At 50.2% G+C, this 14,442-nt stretch overlaps 1 protein-coding gene across 2 annotated transcripts; it reads left to right on the top strand.

Annotated features, from left to right (window-relative positions):
* Positions 1–3,455: 3,455 nt before the first annotated feature.
* Positions 3,456–14,442, top strand: LOC120374404 (prolactin-releasing peptide-like). 2 transcript variants are annotated; one of them, XM_039494033.1, is made up of 3 exons: positions 3,456–3,873; positions 11,486–11,646; positions 13,735–14,442. In XM_039494033.1, exons 1-3 carry the CDS (start codon positions 3,863–3,865, stop codon positions 13,896–13,898), a joined length of 336 nt encoding a protein of 111 aa, XP_039349967.1. In that variant the 5' UTR covers positions 3,456–3,862; the 3' UTR covers positions 13,899–14,442. The 2 variants fall into 2 exon arrangements, with proteins under 2 accessions (XP_039349967.1, XP_039349966.1); XM_039494032.1 differs by lacking the exon at positions 3,456–3,873 and adding an exon at positions 9,464–9,578.

Here is a 14,442-nt window from a genome sequence, read left to right as displayed (position 1 = left end):
CTGACCCCAGTCTGGCTACTTCAGATTTCGAGCCGATGTCGGTGTGTTGCGGTCAGGACCCCACCGACACAGCATCAGACTAACTGGGTCTGGGACACAGTGGAGTGGGTGGCCCTGTGTCCCCCCCTGCCACCGCCTCACGGGTGGTAGTCTCCCCCTCACATCAGAGCTCTGACCCAGAAGTCTGGACTCACCTATTGTTGCTGCTCAGCTCCTGCTTCGAGGACCTGAGCCCTGAACTATTATTGCTGCTCAGCTCCTGCTTAAGGACCTGAGCCCCTTGAACTACTGCTTATTGCCCCGCCCTGACTAGGGCTAGGGCTTTACTGACTCTGGGTGCTCAGCCCCTGCCTGAGGGTCTGAGCCTAGAACTGCTGTTTGCTGCCCCACCCTGACTGAGGGCTTGGGCTTCGTTGACTGTTTATTTCTGCTCAGCCCTGCCTGAGGCTCTGAGCCCTTGGACCTGCGGAGACTGAACTGCTGATTTAGGCCGTGTAGTGACGCGGCCTGGCTCCCGGCCACACCCGAGAGGGCTGAGCCCCCACACCGGACTCTTACACGCCCCCAACCCTACCTGCGAGGCGTCTGTCTGGAGCATTTAAACCCCTCCCCCGCCCATGGAGTCTCCTCTTTTTTGACAGTTCCAATATGGTAACCCTACCCTATGGGCCAAGCGCCCACTCCTGACAGTTCAGGCTAACCTCCCTTGGCTGCTTGGCCTGCCTGCCGAGACAGAGGACTCAGGGATTTCCATCAGGCTGCTCCGTTGCAAATGCAGCCACCCAAAGAAGTGAAGAATGGAAGTGAAAGAGCAAAGCTGGACCATCCGCTGAGCTGCTGCAATCAAGTGAGCAGAGCCTGGGAGAGAAGAGGCAAAGCTCGAAGGTGGCTAGTGGCTGTAGGGAGCCAGGGGAGGAGAAATAAATAGTTAATGAGGAATCCTACAGGCTTTGTCTTGTGTGGTGAAGGGTTTCAAATGGGTCTTGTTACGATCACGTTACACTTGAAAATAGCTGGGGATGGCTGAAGGGCAGGTCTATAAAGGTAAGAGGTCACTCTAGGAGCTTCAAGTCTCAGATTCTGTCCCTACTGCCTGCTTGGATCAGCTGATCTCAACCCAACACGTCCCTCAGGTGGGAGCAGGGGCGAGGTCTTTTTCCGGAGTAGCCGCCAGAATAGGGACAGGATACATGTGGCCAAGGAACTAGAGAGGCCTGGGGGTCATTGCAGAGTTGCCTGTTAATGCAGCTCTTCTGGGGGAGCACGGTAGGGGACTGTGCACACAGGAGCCCCATTTCAAATGGTGGGGGGAGGGTAATTTAACCATGATTCCAGGGGCTACTTGCGCACCTGAGCTGGCAGGAGCCCTGTATTTAATTTCCTTATAAAAGAAAGAAAATTAAATTGATATTAGACCCACTGAGCTCTAATACTAATGTGGTCTGAAAATCACTGTAGGGACACTGGTTAAAATGTGACTGTATATCCCTACTTTGTTACTAACTCTGTCGGGAGAGACCCTGCCAGGAGTCCTGGGTTCGATCCCAGCTCTAGGAGGGGACTGGGGTCTAGTGGGTTACAGTGGGGGGCAGATACAGCTCGGTTAGTTATAAGAACATCAGAATGGCCCGAGTGGTCAGATCAAAGGTCCACATAGTCCAGTATCCTGTCTTCAAACAGTACCAATAAGTCTCTGTTTCCTGGCCTGGGCGTTGAGGCTGCATTAGGGGAGGGAGCTTCCCTCTGGGGTTTAAAGCTGGTACCTGCCTCTTCTGATCCCTCCTCACCAAAAGCTTCTGGCCCCTTCATTGCTGTGTCTCTGCCGCTGGGGATGGAGCAGCCCAAGCAGCAGGGCCGGTGCAAGGAGATTTTGCGCCCTAGGCAAAACTTCCACCTTGCAGCCCCCTCCCCCCCAACAGGAGCAGAGGGGCCCTGAGGGCAGACGTGGGGCTGCAGGGGCAGAACTGAGGGAGGGGCTGGGGCAGAAGTGATGGGAGGGTTGAGGAGGAGAATTGACAGCTGGGCTGGGGACAGGCAGATGTGGGGGTGGCAGGGACACAGAATGAATTAGGAGTTGGGGTTTGGGGGAGAAGCTGGAGGCTCCCCAGGAGCAGGGAGCCTGGGAGAGGGAGACCCAGAAACTGCAGAGTGTGACCTACAAGTCATGAGAGAAGGGAGGCTCTAGTGGGAAGCGGTTAGAGGGTGTGGAGGGTCAAGTACAGGGTAGGTTTACCCAAACCGGGGGAAAGAAATGAAAGAATAAAAGAGAAAAAATAAAGTAAAACCAGTGTAAGGGCAGAAGCCTGGAGAAAGTGGCGGGAAACTCAACTGAAGAGTGAAAGCCAAATGGTGCTGTGAGGGGAAATGCTCTGGGGCAGGCGGCAAGAGCGGAAGGGATCTCAAGCTGCAGTGGGGATTCAGGATCCAGATGCCCAGCGACTTTAATAGCTCTTAGGCATGGATGTCAGTCACGTCCATACTGACTGTTACCGGACCAGAATAGCCATGGTTGTTATGAAAGGAAAGGAATTGCTCCTTGGAAATTGATACTCTCACCACTGGAGCCTATTTAGTTGCACTTAGTATTGGGCAAATAACTGACTTTTTGCTTCACTGGAAGTTTTGCACACACACACAAAAATCAGCAAACCAAACAGAAAAATCATTATTGCAGACGACAGGACTGGCCTCGCTGGCAGGAGCAATTTTAACTATTTGGACCCACTTTGATGCTAAGTAGGACCTGCTGTTTAGGTTTCTAACATGTCGCCATTTCTTATTAATTGCCCAAACATCTTCTCATTGTCTCTCTTGCTGAAGACAGATTTCCAAAGGCGGGCAATATCCCAGCCATGTCATTTTGTCCTGCCGCTACATACACGAACAGGCCTCCTTCTCCAGCATGTTTTCCGCTTGTTGGATAGAGACATTCACTTACTCAGCCAGTAGGTCTAACAGATTCTGATAACGGCAAAACACGCAGTGATTTCGTCACACTTGCCTCCAGTGCCGGACAATGCAGCTTCAGCTTCCGTTGGTTTCGCAAATGTATTGATCCCTTTTTGTTAAGCTTTTCTTAGACATTTCTCATTACCAGGTAGGGTGACCTGACAGCAAGTGTGAAAAATTGGGACGGGGGTAAGGGGTAATAGGCGCCTATATAAGACAAAGCCCGAAATATCGGGACTGTCCCTATAATATCAGGACATCTGGTCACCCTATTTCCATGTTAACTCCCCTCCCAGGTTTGGGGTTAGTTCAAATCAGTTGCTTCTAGCTTTGTAGCTACTTTATCTTTTATTGGCCTCACAAAGGTGGTTACTCTGTAGCACTAAGCATCACTACTCTGCCATTCCTTAGACACGCAGCATTCTGCTAAAGATTAAGCTGTTCAGTGCTATCAGAACAGTTTCTTAAAAGTCCCAGCAGGCTCTGTCTCAAGGCTGAATGAGCTTCCTCCCCTGGACCAGCTGTTCTTACGGCATGTTACTCTCTTGGCTTTTGTCAGCCCAGGCTGATTTGCGGAGGAGGAAGGGGGGATACGCTGTTCACGGTGATGGGGTGTATGGGCCCCTCACTGATCCAGTATTGGACTAGGGGTGCCCTGCCCCTCAACAGGTGCAGGGCCTGCTCCCAGCGGAGGAAGAATTTAAAAGGACACCGGTAGCCGAGGGGAAGGGGGAATGAACTGCATGTGGCACCAGGCTACAAGGCTGGTGCTGAGAGCAGGGACGTGGATTCCTCCCCACCCCCACCCCTTTGGGAGATGAAAGCCTGAGAGAGATGGACTGACTGAACTGGACACAGAGACAGAGGGAAATCTGCTAAGCCAGCGACCGTGCCCCAGACTGAGGAGCTCCAGATGGGTAGGAGGTGACAAATTTTGGGGCTGGTCAGTACCTGAACTGGACACTTTGAGAGCCCCTCAGGGAGCTGAGCTGACCCCCAATGGAGTGGACGGGCCTGGGCCTAGGTTTGGGATGGAGGAACTGTACAGGCTTGTCGGCAGTAAAGAAATTGACACTGATACAAACTCCTAACATAGAAGCACCAAGTGGGATTTACACCATTGTAGCTTAATTCAGCAACCACATGCAGATACGTACCAGTGTGCACCTTCTGGAATGCGTCTGCACAACATACATTCCCTGATGAGGTCCAGCTCCTTACGTGGGAAATAATGGCCCACGTGGGGGAAAGATTAGCGTATTTCCAAGCTATCTGATTTGTCCAAATGAAGAAAATATTAGAATCCCAAGATAAAATAGGCGCCCTCATGAGTCATGAAAATCCCTTTCTTGATTTGATACAAATTAACATAATGGGTTATGGGGAGGGGAGCTGATGTGAAAATGCCCTGGCTTTGTCCAGGGCTGGCTTTGTCTGTGACATCAGCACTAAGGCAAGGCATAAAACAGGCAAACAGGGGCTCTTTGGCTCACAGAGTCCAATCATCGGAGGAAGGAAGCAGCATCGCACTCCAGAACTCCTGCTTGACACACAGTAAGTACTTTAGCATGTCTGTGTGCCAGCCACACTCTCGCAGCCAGAGGTAAACTGGAAGGGGTTGGAACTGCACCTTATTTGAATCCACTGGTTTTTTCCTCCACTCTTTGTTTGCTTGTTATCTTGGGGACGCAGCCAGGTGTTTTCATGCAGTGACCCTTATGTGCTGTGGCAATGTGCTTGTTCGCATGTTTGAAGTTTTTGGTGTGAGTTTTTCTGCACATGAATGTCTGTGTCCTATCCATCCATGTGAGCAGTGTTACACGTTCAGCAAACAGTATTTCCCATAATGTGTTCTTTGCTGAAAGTACATGAAGCCTGCAACGAAAGGCAAGTGTCCATACACAATTCGAGCCTTTGAGCTTATATCCAAATGGCTTCTAATTCTGTTTTCCCATGACTGAACTATAACCGCTACTACAATGTTGTTTGCATGGCAAAACAGGTATTTTCTGTCGATTGAGTTCAGAGCCTTAGAATTTTCAAAAGGCCTGCAAAGGAAAACTGACTTTGTCTGAGTCTGCAGCCGATGCTAACCACTTCTGAAACAATACCTCTCATCCCTTGTAGGTTGTACATGCTCGGTTAGCTCCTGAATTCCAGGCGGTTGAAGAAAACAACACTGGACATGTTAGGCATCTAGCCTGTGCATTTATACTCAGATATTAACCTCATTGTTTAAGACCCATGAAACCTCTAGTAAAACCCAATTGGAATAAAAAGTGGGGAAGCCAGAAAAGAGTAAAATGATGTGTTCAGTTTCTGATCGTATTATCACCCGCAAGGATGGTGATTGTGCATGAAGTTAGACACCCGCAGCTGGGTGCGCTCGGTGTTAAAAACTGTGCCCTGTGTGTCTTAGGTCACACCTGCTTCCTTCGCTGACCCAGTTTTTGCATGAAGTTCCCACTGCAGATTGAGCCAGCTCTGGAAAAGCAAGGTGGAATCTCTTCTGTCTGTTGTATCAGCGGCAGAATTGCCAAATTCTGGACGTCCTGATGGCAGAATCTTTATTGCTGATGTAAAAAGCCCTTTGATTTTCAGAGCCTGGCTTGGATGTTCAGGTCTCGCACTTTTCAGGGGGAAACGGCCTTTTGATTGAACTGAGCACTCTGCTCAAGCTAGAACAGCCACAGGTGCCATCACTGTCATTGGGAGGTCAACTACATGACACTTGAGCCTCCCAGGAGCCGTAGGAACTAGAAATGGGCTGGGTGGGAATGCTGTTCTTCCACTGATACTCAGAGTTACCACCTAAACATCTGCACATTAACTGGTGTCCCCGGGCCATGTCCTGCAGCAGTTGGGTGTGGACTGCCCAAAAGTCTGTCTTTGTCCAAATGGGACAATGGACAAATGCAGCAGAACCTGCAGCCAGATCCCACTCTCATTCCTAGTGCATCGGCTCCAGTGGCCGTCTTTTAAATGTCCACACTCCACTTGAATGGTGAGGGCAATGCAGTGAGAGTGTGCCAGTTGCACGGGGAAGCACTGGTGAGGAGTTTTGACTCCCATGCCCGGTATGTTCGGCTGCATGGTTGCCATCAATTTAAATGAGAACATAAGAAGCACGGTGGAAATTGTGCCATAAGGGGTGTGAAGAAGCCTCAGTGCTCAGAGTCCGTCTCTCCCAAGGTTCCAGAATGCATCTGTTATCTGTAGCACAGAATTTCACATTTTAAAATGGAGTGCACCCAGCGGCGGGTGCATAACTTCATGTACAATTATCGCCGCATGCAGGAGAGAAACCCTGAGTGCTAAAAAGGAGGCGATCAATGGTGATACAGCCCAGGGGAAAAGAACAGGTGTGGATGGACAGAAGGTTCTCTAACGATTAGCACATTTCCTTCCGTTGGATATTTGCTGCTATAAGGTTCAAACTCAGCAGCCTGCTGGCAGCGCTATAACTGCAATCAGCTGGCCTTTCTGGTAAGAGATTGCCAAACAGCGTCACTTCGTTTCTACCTGGAGTCCCAGGGTGATTCCCGGCAAGGGGAAAGGCTGTGTGACTTTGTCAGAGTAAATCACGCTGACAAATTGAAACCACACACCAGCTCGGTGGTGGGAGGCATCGGAGTAAATGCAAATCGAGCCTAGGACCGCCATCCACTGACGGCTCAGCCAGTTACAGGTGTGAGAGTCAGGGCTTGTGCGGCTCTGTCATGGGACTCCTCCTGCTCTCCCAAAGGGGTGCTCCTGCAGTTCATAGGAATTAATGGTTTGCGATTCAGAGAAATAAGGAGGTGGCAACTAAGGGCTAGTCTAAACTAGATAATTTACGTTGCTCAAGGGTATGAAAAATGCACAACCTGCCGTGGGTAGTTAAGCTGACCTAAGTTCCCGTGTAGCCAGTGCTAGGTTGCTGGAACCATCAACCTAGCTACCACCTCTCAGGGAGGTGGATTAACTACACCGATGGGAGAATCTCTCCTGTCAGCATCGGGAGCGTCTACACCAAAGCGCTACAGCGGTGCAACAACTCTGCTGCTGTAGCATTTCAAGTGCAGACAAGTCCTAAAGCACCTGACTTCCAGCCCTTCACTAAGGCACCTGAAACCCTTCTTAGGATGCCCGCTAAGGGCCTGCTGCCATCCATGGAAAGACTCCCAGTGGGCTTTGAGCTGGGCCCGAGAGCTCCAGTGTCTGCAGTGTCAGACGTAGGGGTGCAGGAGGAGTCAGTCTGACAGTTGCCTTCGGTGTCACTGGGAACTGCGTGGCTCCTTCCCCAGGCACAGCTTTCAGTAGGTAGCCGTCCCCACCGAACACCTTCATGGCATCATCCAATTACATAGATTTCCTAGCATGATTCAGACCAATAGTTTGCGGGTGTACAGCCCCGCCCACCCCCCAAGGATCTCAGCCTGCTTAACAAACGTTCATTAGGCCTCAGAACCTGCTGCCGGGAAGTATTGTGATGCCTGTTTGACAGACAGGAAAGTGAGGACTAAAGAGAGTAAGGGCCTGGCAAGGGTCAGCGATAGAACCAGAACCAGAAATCTACCAGTTCTGGGCCCCAGCCCAATGGTCTCACCACTAGCCCATCCAGCTTGAGGTTCTGCTGGCCTTAGTCATGCACGTGGGCTCATTGGGCCAGAGCTTGGATCCCCTACAGCTTCCCCTATATTTTTCTAACCATTGCTTCATTAAATGACAGCCGGCCTTCCCCCCGCACCCCTCAGCACGAGTTTCCTTTTTATTCACACCAATAAGAAATGGCTTCCAAAACGCCCTCTCTGATGTGCTAGGGAAAGAATTAACAAGGTAGTAGGACTTGCCACTGAGACTGGAGGTTACAATGAACACTTACACTTGTGTTGACGCCTCACGCAGCCAGATGACTTGGTCATTTATTTCCTAGGCTGAAGACATCTGTCTATTTCTGAACCACTTCAGTGTTTTAAGCAGGTCAGTAACTTGGATAGAAAATAACAATGAACAGAAGTAATAGACCAAGAAGCTTTTCAAAGCAATTCCTTTCTTACAATGTCTTATGGTCATTCACCAAGGAGTATACAAAAAGGAAGAGCAATCAGAGCTAGTCGGGAATGGTTTTTACTCAGTGTTTCTCATCAGAACATGCTGATTTATCAAAAACCAAAATTTCTCATGCAAAAGGGTCAGTTTTGATTAATTTCTCGACTTGACTTTTTTTGAAAATGTTCAGAATGTTTTATTTTAGCATTTTTTGAAATGAAAAGTTCTGATTCCTAAACAACTTTTCATTTCAAAATTTCAGCTAGCGATAGTTAAAGAAATTAAGAGTCAAAACTGAAATAAAACACTTTGAAATGATCAAAATGAAACATTTTGATTGACCCAAACTGATTTTTTTTTTCAAATTTTCAGTTCAGGAAATTTTTGAGATTTTGACTTCTCATCCCGAGTCAGGATGGGGAAAAAATTTTAAATATTGAAATACTTTTATGGAATGAGGAAAACATTTTGTTCCCATTTCCAGTAACCATGGCCAGAGGGGCAGGAGTTCACCCCTTGCTCCTAGAGAGGAAGGCAGAAAAATAAACAGCGGAGGGGGTAGGGAGGATGACAGGAGTATTTCATTTATAGGCAAAGCACTTTGTTGGTGCTTCATAAATATTACAGGAGTTGGGTGGGTGAGGTTGCGGGGCCTGCAATGTGCAGGAGGTCAGACTAGATGATCCTTTTGGCCTTAAAGTCTATGAGTCTACACACACTGGGAATTGACAGTCTGCTTAGGACAGTATAGTGGCTGCGGTTGTTCCTTGACTTCAAGCTTTTCCAGGTAGCACATCAGGAGATGGATGGAGGGGGAGAGTTGTTCTATGATCCTTAAGATCTTGACATGCCTCTAACTGTGCTCAGAGGAGGTGTCTTGGATTCTTTATGTGCCCACGGCCCTCAATCAGATCACAGCCCCTTTGTGGCAAACACACGGTAAAAGACAGACCAGGCCCCGATGAACTCGGTCTGAGGTCCTGACCCTGGCCACGCAATGCAGGGTTCTGGTCACACACAGCCGCTTGCAGGGTAAGGGCCCAACTTACGACAAGACACACCAGAGAAAGTCAAAAGCAATCGAACAAGCGTAGCAAACAATGTGAGGGAATGAGGTGATGGAACAATAGATAAGGTGACCGAAGGGTGCACAGCTGATGAATGTGCACTGTAGATGGGTCTGAGTCTTCTTACAAGTCCAAATAAATTTTGAGATGCAAACAAATGCACAAAATACTCTGTCAAGTATCAGAGGGGTAGCCGTGTTAGTCTGGTTCTGTAAAAGCAGCAAAGAATCCTGTGGCACCTTATAGACTAATAGACGTTTTTCAGCATGAGCTTTTGTGGGTGAATACCCACTTCTACTCTGTGCGATCCCTACTGTCCATTAATGAGCCATTAGCAGTTGTCACCACCAGTGGCTTCGTGACACACAAGTAGGCCTTGAGGAGAAGGAGGCCTGGGGTGGCAGTTCTGAGGGCTAGTTGGGACAGGAACTCTCTGCACCGGGGAAGCATGGGAGAAGTGGACAGACAGGCCGACAAGGGCGGCATCGTCGGCAGAGTGGAAGCAGTAGGCTCAGACAAAAAGAAGCGCAGGTAAGGAGCCGAGCCATGAACGACATTAACAGTGAGAACAAGACGTTTAACCGACTGCAGGGAAGCAGGGTGACGTGGTCATAGCTAGAAGGTCAGAAGACAATCCCAGCCGTCAGACAGGAGGGAGGGGCTTGACCTGGCTGTCGGGGAGGCCTGGAAAGGAGGTTGCAGGATCGAGGCCAGAGATGACGAGGGCTCAGAGAGTTTTTATGGTCCTTGGTGCCTTCAAAATATGTAGCTTTTGGTGCAGGGCTCAATCATCTCCAGGGCAGAGTACTCTCAAAACTCTGGGCCCAGGGCATTCACTCGCACCAACACCCCTGATGGAGGGAGCAAAGGTCACGGATCTCCCCAGTGGCTGCACTGCCAGGACTTCCAAAGCCAGCAGCTACTCGGCGGCTTTACGGATGGATGGGCAGCAGAAACGTATTAGCCCTGGCTGTGTTACATCTCTGCCATGAGCAATGCAAATGGGTGGGACAATGCTGGCCTGCCCACCCCCCCCCGCCTGCCTCTACCCCAGCCAGCTCCTTGGACCCATGTCACAGATGCAGTTACCAGCTCAAGGCATCGGTGCCCGTGTCACTCTGGTGGTACGGCTTGCAGCCCTTTCACTGCCCTTTGCTGCCCTAGAGTGTTGCTGCCGCCGAAGCGCCCCCTTGTGGCCAGGGATGCCTCTGCAGTGTCTTGCCTCTAGCAGCCCCTTATGGGCCCCTTAAGCACCCCAGAGAGTCTTGTACCCAAAGCCGCCGGGTCTCAGCCCTCTGGCTCCTTTGCTTGCCCTCCTGCTCCTTCCTCCCTCTCAGCCAGCCACACACCTGCCGCATCCTGCTGCCTCTTATGTTAAATCACCTGCATCCGCTCAGGTGAGGCTCCTCTTGTACTCCGGCCTGGCTTAGCCCAGACTCCAGAACCCAGGCAAGCCGCCCTGTTACATGCCCACAGAGGAGACGCTCAGGTGTGCACCTGTGTGTGGTTTCACAGGTAAGTTTAGGTCTCAGGTTTAGTTGCAGCTCCAAAAAGGCAACTACTCACTCACTGCTTAGAGTGATGCCAACTCTCGAGATGTTTTATCCAGTTTTCAGAATCCAGAGATCGCACAAGAGTCTTGGCTTTCATCAAAAATGTTTTTTCGCTCTACTGGCTGAGGAGAAAAGCTTGAAAATATAACCCAAGTGCACTGTAGCAGCTCAGAAGCCAGACTGACAAATAAAAAGAAATGTGTGTATATATATATATATATATATGTATATTATGATCATAATCTCATGAAAAGGGGACCTGACTCATGACTTTAGAATGGCTAAGGTGTGGTTGACAATGCTGATCATGCATCCGTTCCCACTGGTGCTGGGCAAAACACTTTCAGGGGAACCTTTTTTCCATTGGAAAATGCAGTTTTGTCAAAGTCCAACTGTTTTGCGGGAATGTGTCAATTCTGACAACATTTTGGATACATAAAGAACCAAAATGAACCATTTTGACTTTCTGGTTTCGTTTCGATAATGTTGAAGTGGTTCATTTTGATAGAGTCAAACACAGCGTTTTGAATCTCCTCATTGTGATTTGTTTCGTTTTGACTTTTATATTAAACCATTAATTTTAATGTAATTAAGATTGATGGTTTAATAGTGTGTATTGCTTTGACATTAACTAAACAAAACATTTTAATGGTTCCAAATTTAAAGTTTTGGAATTTATTTTGTGGGAAATTTCAGCTTTTCAGTCCAATTTGGAACAAAAACCCGTTTCAGAACGTTGGCACTTCCATGTTTGCTCCAGTTTCCCGGGAACAGCTGTAATTCCTGTTATTCAGTGGGTGTCTCTCCAGAGAGTGGATTGATTTTCTCACCCCACCCCCACCCAAGATGACATCTCATTAACTCTCCTGGTCTCTGTTTCTGCAGGCTGGACTCACACCTTGCTAAATTCCGGCACCAGCCACAAGCCTTGGGGGAGCTGAAGGGAATGAAACTGCTGGCTGCCTGCTTCATGTACCTGCAGCTCACCTGTCTGGCCCTGCCCAAAGCCGAATGCCGACTCCACGAGCGAGCCATGGAAATCAGGAGTAAGTCCCTGTAACTGCAGCAGCCAGGCCAGCTCCTCAGCTGGTGCAGACTGGCGCAGAGACACCCCAAATGGCTCTGCTGCCCCCCACCCCTGTTATCTCTGCCCTCCCCAGATAATTGGACCCAGCACAGAAGAGCCTAGGAGGTCGGTGACGGTATCAGTGGGTGGCATGGCAGGGTCAGTGTTTAATAGAGAGGCTTCTCCTGTCTCTCTCCCATGGTAGCCTATGTTCAGAGCCTGGTTTAGTCACCGGGTGGAGAGTCTCCAGAGCGCCCAGGCGTTGAACAGGGTGTAGTGCCGAGGTGCAGGAGCAGCGCTGTGTGCGTATGAAGCCTGCCCGCACTCAGAGCAGCTCAAGACGCTCTGCCTCCTCCCTGTATCTCCCCGTGCACACTGACCGCAGCCAGGCGTGGGCCTGGCATGGCAGGAGCAGGGTCTCCTTGCACACACGCACACACCTGTGTAAGGACTTGTCCCAACCTGACCCCAAACACGTGGGGTTGTTCAAATGCAGCAAAAGTTTTTGAAAAGGCCTCTGGGTTAAGGCTGTCATTGCTAGCCACAGTGTGCTCGGGCCTGTGTAGCAGCGCCCTCTGCCGGTGAACGTGCAACATTGCGGGTCACTGCCAGGCTAGAGGCTGCAGCGTGAGATGGCTGAGCTTTCTGTCCTTTCATTATCTAGGCTTTGTTCTTCTCCCTCCAGAATCCCCCTCTTGCTCCCCATAGCTTCCCCCTCCTGCCTCTGCATTTTCCCTCTCATCTTCTGCAACCCAATCCATCCTCCCCCTCACCCAGCCACTCCGCTCTGGCTCAGTCCAGGAGCTGGACTTCAAAACGGTCCTTTAGAGAGACTTCAGACACTCTAAAACAATTCCTTACATCTTTTCACCCCCTTCCTCCCGCCCACCCCAAAGGCCGTTCTCCCCAGCAAGGCCTACAAAGGGCCGACAGACGGAGTTTCCTGGCCCAGCCGCGTTGCAGATTCCATGAGCCAGGAAAAGTCTAGAGGAACTTTCCAGACAGCAGAACTCAAAAACGTGCAGTTTTTAATCAGCCTGTCCAGCAAATCTCTTCCTACAACGTGTGTCACGGCAGCACCCGGTGGCACCCGACGCGATCAGGCCGCTCTGTGCTAAGCGCCAGGCACACCCCTGGCAGTAACAGCCCTTCCTGAAGGAGTTTGCAATATAAACACACCAGACACAGGGGCGGTGACTTTCTCGAGGTCACAGGCAGGGTTAGAACCCAGCTCTCCTGACTCCCCAGCCCACCTGAATTAGCTTGGGCAATGGAGTTGCCTGGTGCTCTGGTGGTGGGGCAGCCTATACACACACCGGGCTGTCGGCAGTCTCAGGATGACAGGGCCCCACGTGCTCATAGCACAAAGCCCATGTTCTAACTGCCGCGAGGATGCACAGGTCGCATGTCAGCAAGTGAGTCACTGCAGAGCCAGAGAACTAAGCACATGGGCCAGATCCTCAGCGGCTGTGAATCAGCGGAGCCCCACTGATTTCAACGGATCTGCTCCAAGCCGAGAATGTGGCCCTTGGTTCCCGTCACCCCAGCAGGGCCCTGTTTGCGCTGCGTGGCTCAGGGTGCCTGCTGTTGGTTTTTAGCAGTGGTTGTGAAAGGGGCTGGACGGCAGGCCCCGGAGAATCGAGTCCTGTGCTTCTCCATAGGGCCGGCACAACGGGAACCAGCCAGGGGAAGAGGGTTGCACCCCATTCCCAGTGCCCTGAGTCACCCAGTCCCTCCTCTGTATGGCTACCCCCTTCCCTCCTTCATTACTGTGCAAAAGACATTGTCATTTTAAAATAAGCGAAGGCCACGCCACCTGCTCACCACCGGCAATGACAAGGCAGATGCAACCACTGGCAAGTGTATGTTACAGGTCGGGGCCTGAGCCACAGAGGATATGAGCGATCACAGCCTAGAGCTTGGGAGCTTTAACTCCAGCTGGACCAGTCCATGGTTTTAGCTCGGGAAGTCCCTCCTTCTCCATCCCAAGCAGGTGGCTGTGACACATGCTCAGGAGAATTAGTCCTCAGCCTCACGTTCTAAAGACTTCCTGGCCTTTGCCTTCTAGACCCTGATATCGACCCTTCCTGGTACACGGGGCGTGGGATCAGCCCCGTGGGATGGTTTGGCCGGAGGAGAGCTGTCGTGGAGAGCTCCCGGAAGTCGGGCTATGGACACAGGCAAGCTTGCTTCCCTCTAGAAGAAAGCAGTGAATCCCTTCAAGATGAATGAAATGGCCAAGACAAAGAATGAATTTGAATGATGATAAGAAAAGACCCTTCTCCTCTCTCCCTTCCACATCCCAGCCTCTCTTCTAGGCACATGAAAATGTTTGGTCTCATTTCAATGTACAGTATCTTTGTGGCTATAAATGATAGAAACCAAAGAGCAGTTGATAACTCCAGTATTTTTGCAGACAATTTCCCTCTTGTCTGTTTTTCCTTTTTCTCTCCCCTGTTCCCCATTTGTCCCCATCTCTGGCTTTTGCTCTTAAATCTAACATGATTTGTGCCAGAAAATTGCTGGGGGAAAGAAATACAAATTCCCATGTTAATTATCTTCCTAGAACATGGGCTCTTTTATACAAACCAAAAAAATAATTTAAAAAATTGAGAAACCGAGCCCGGCACGTGTCTGCTGTGACTTGAAACGTATCAGACTTGTCTCAACTCTCCTGGGCCGTAGGATCTTTAGAACCGAGTGGCGTCACTTTCCCCTGAGATTGAGTCTCTCTTCCTGAACAATTTCTCTTCCACACAATAAAGTCTTTTGACGT

The sequence above is a fragment of the Mauremys reevesii genome, linkage group 11, assembly GCF_016161935.1.
Source record: "Mauremys reevesii isolate NIE-2019 linkage group 11, ASM1616193v1, whole genome shotgun sequence".
Lineage (NCBI taxonomy): Eukaryota > Metazoa > Chordata > Testudines > Geoemydidae > Mauremys > Mauremys reevesii.
Note: the sequence above shows the minus strand (reverse complement) of the source record. Positions and strands in the feature narration are given on the sequence as shown.

Bases quoted from the DNA above. Each gene is read 5' to 3' on its own strand.
- LOC120374404 (XM_039494032.1), top strand. From the start codon at position 9,496: ATGGGAGAAGTGGACAGACAGGCCGACAAGGGCGGCATCGTCGGCAGA. The intron at 9,579-11,485 runs GTAAGGAGCCGA...CTGTTTCTGCAG, and splicing joins TCAGACAAAAAGAAGCGCAG to GCTGGACTCACACCTTGCTA. The intron at 11,647-13,734 runs GTAAGTCCCTGT...TTTGCCTTCTAG, and splicing joins GCGAGCCATGGAAATCAGGA to ACCCTGATATCGACCCTTCC.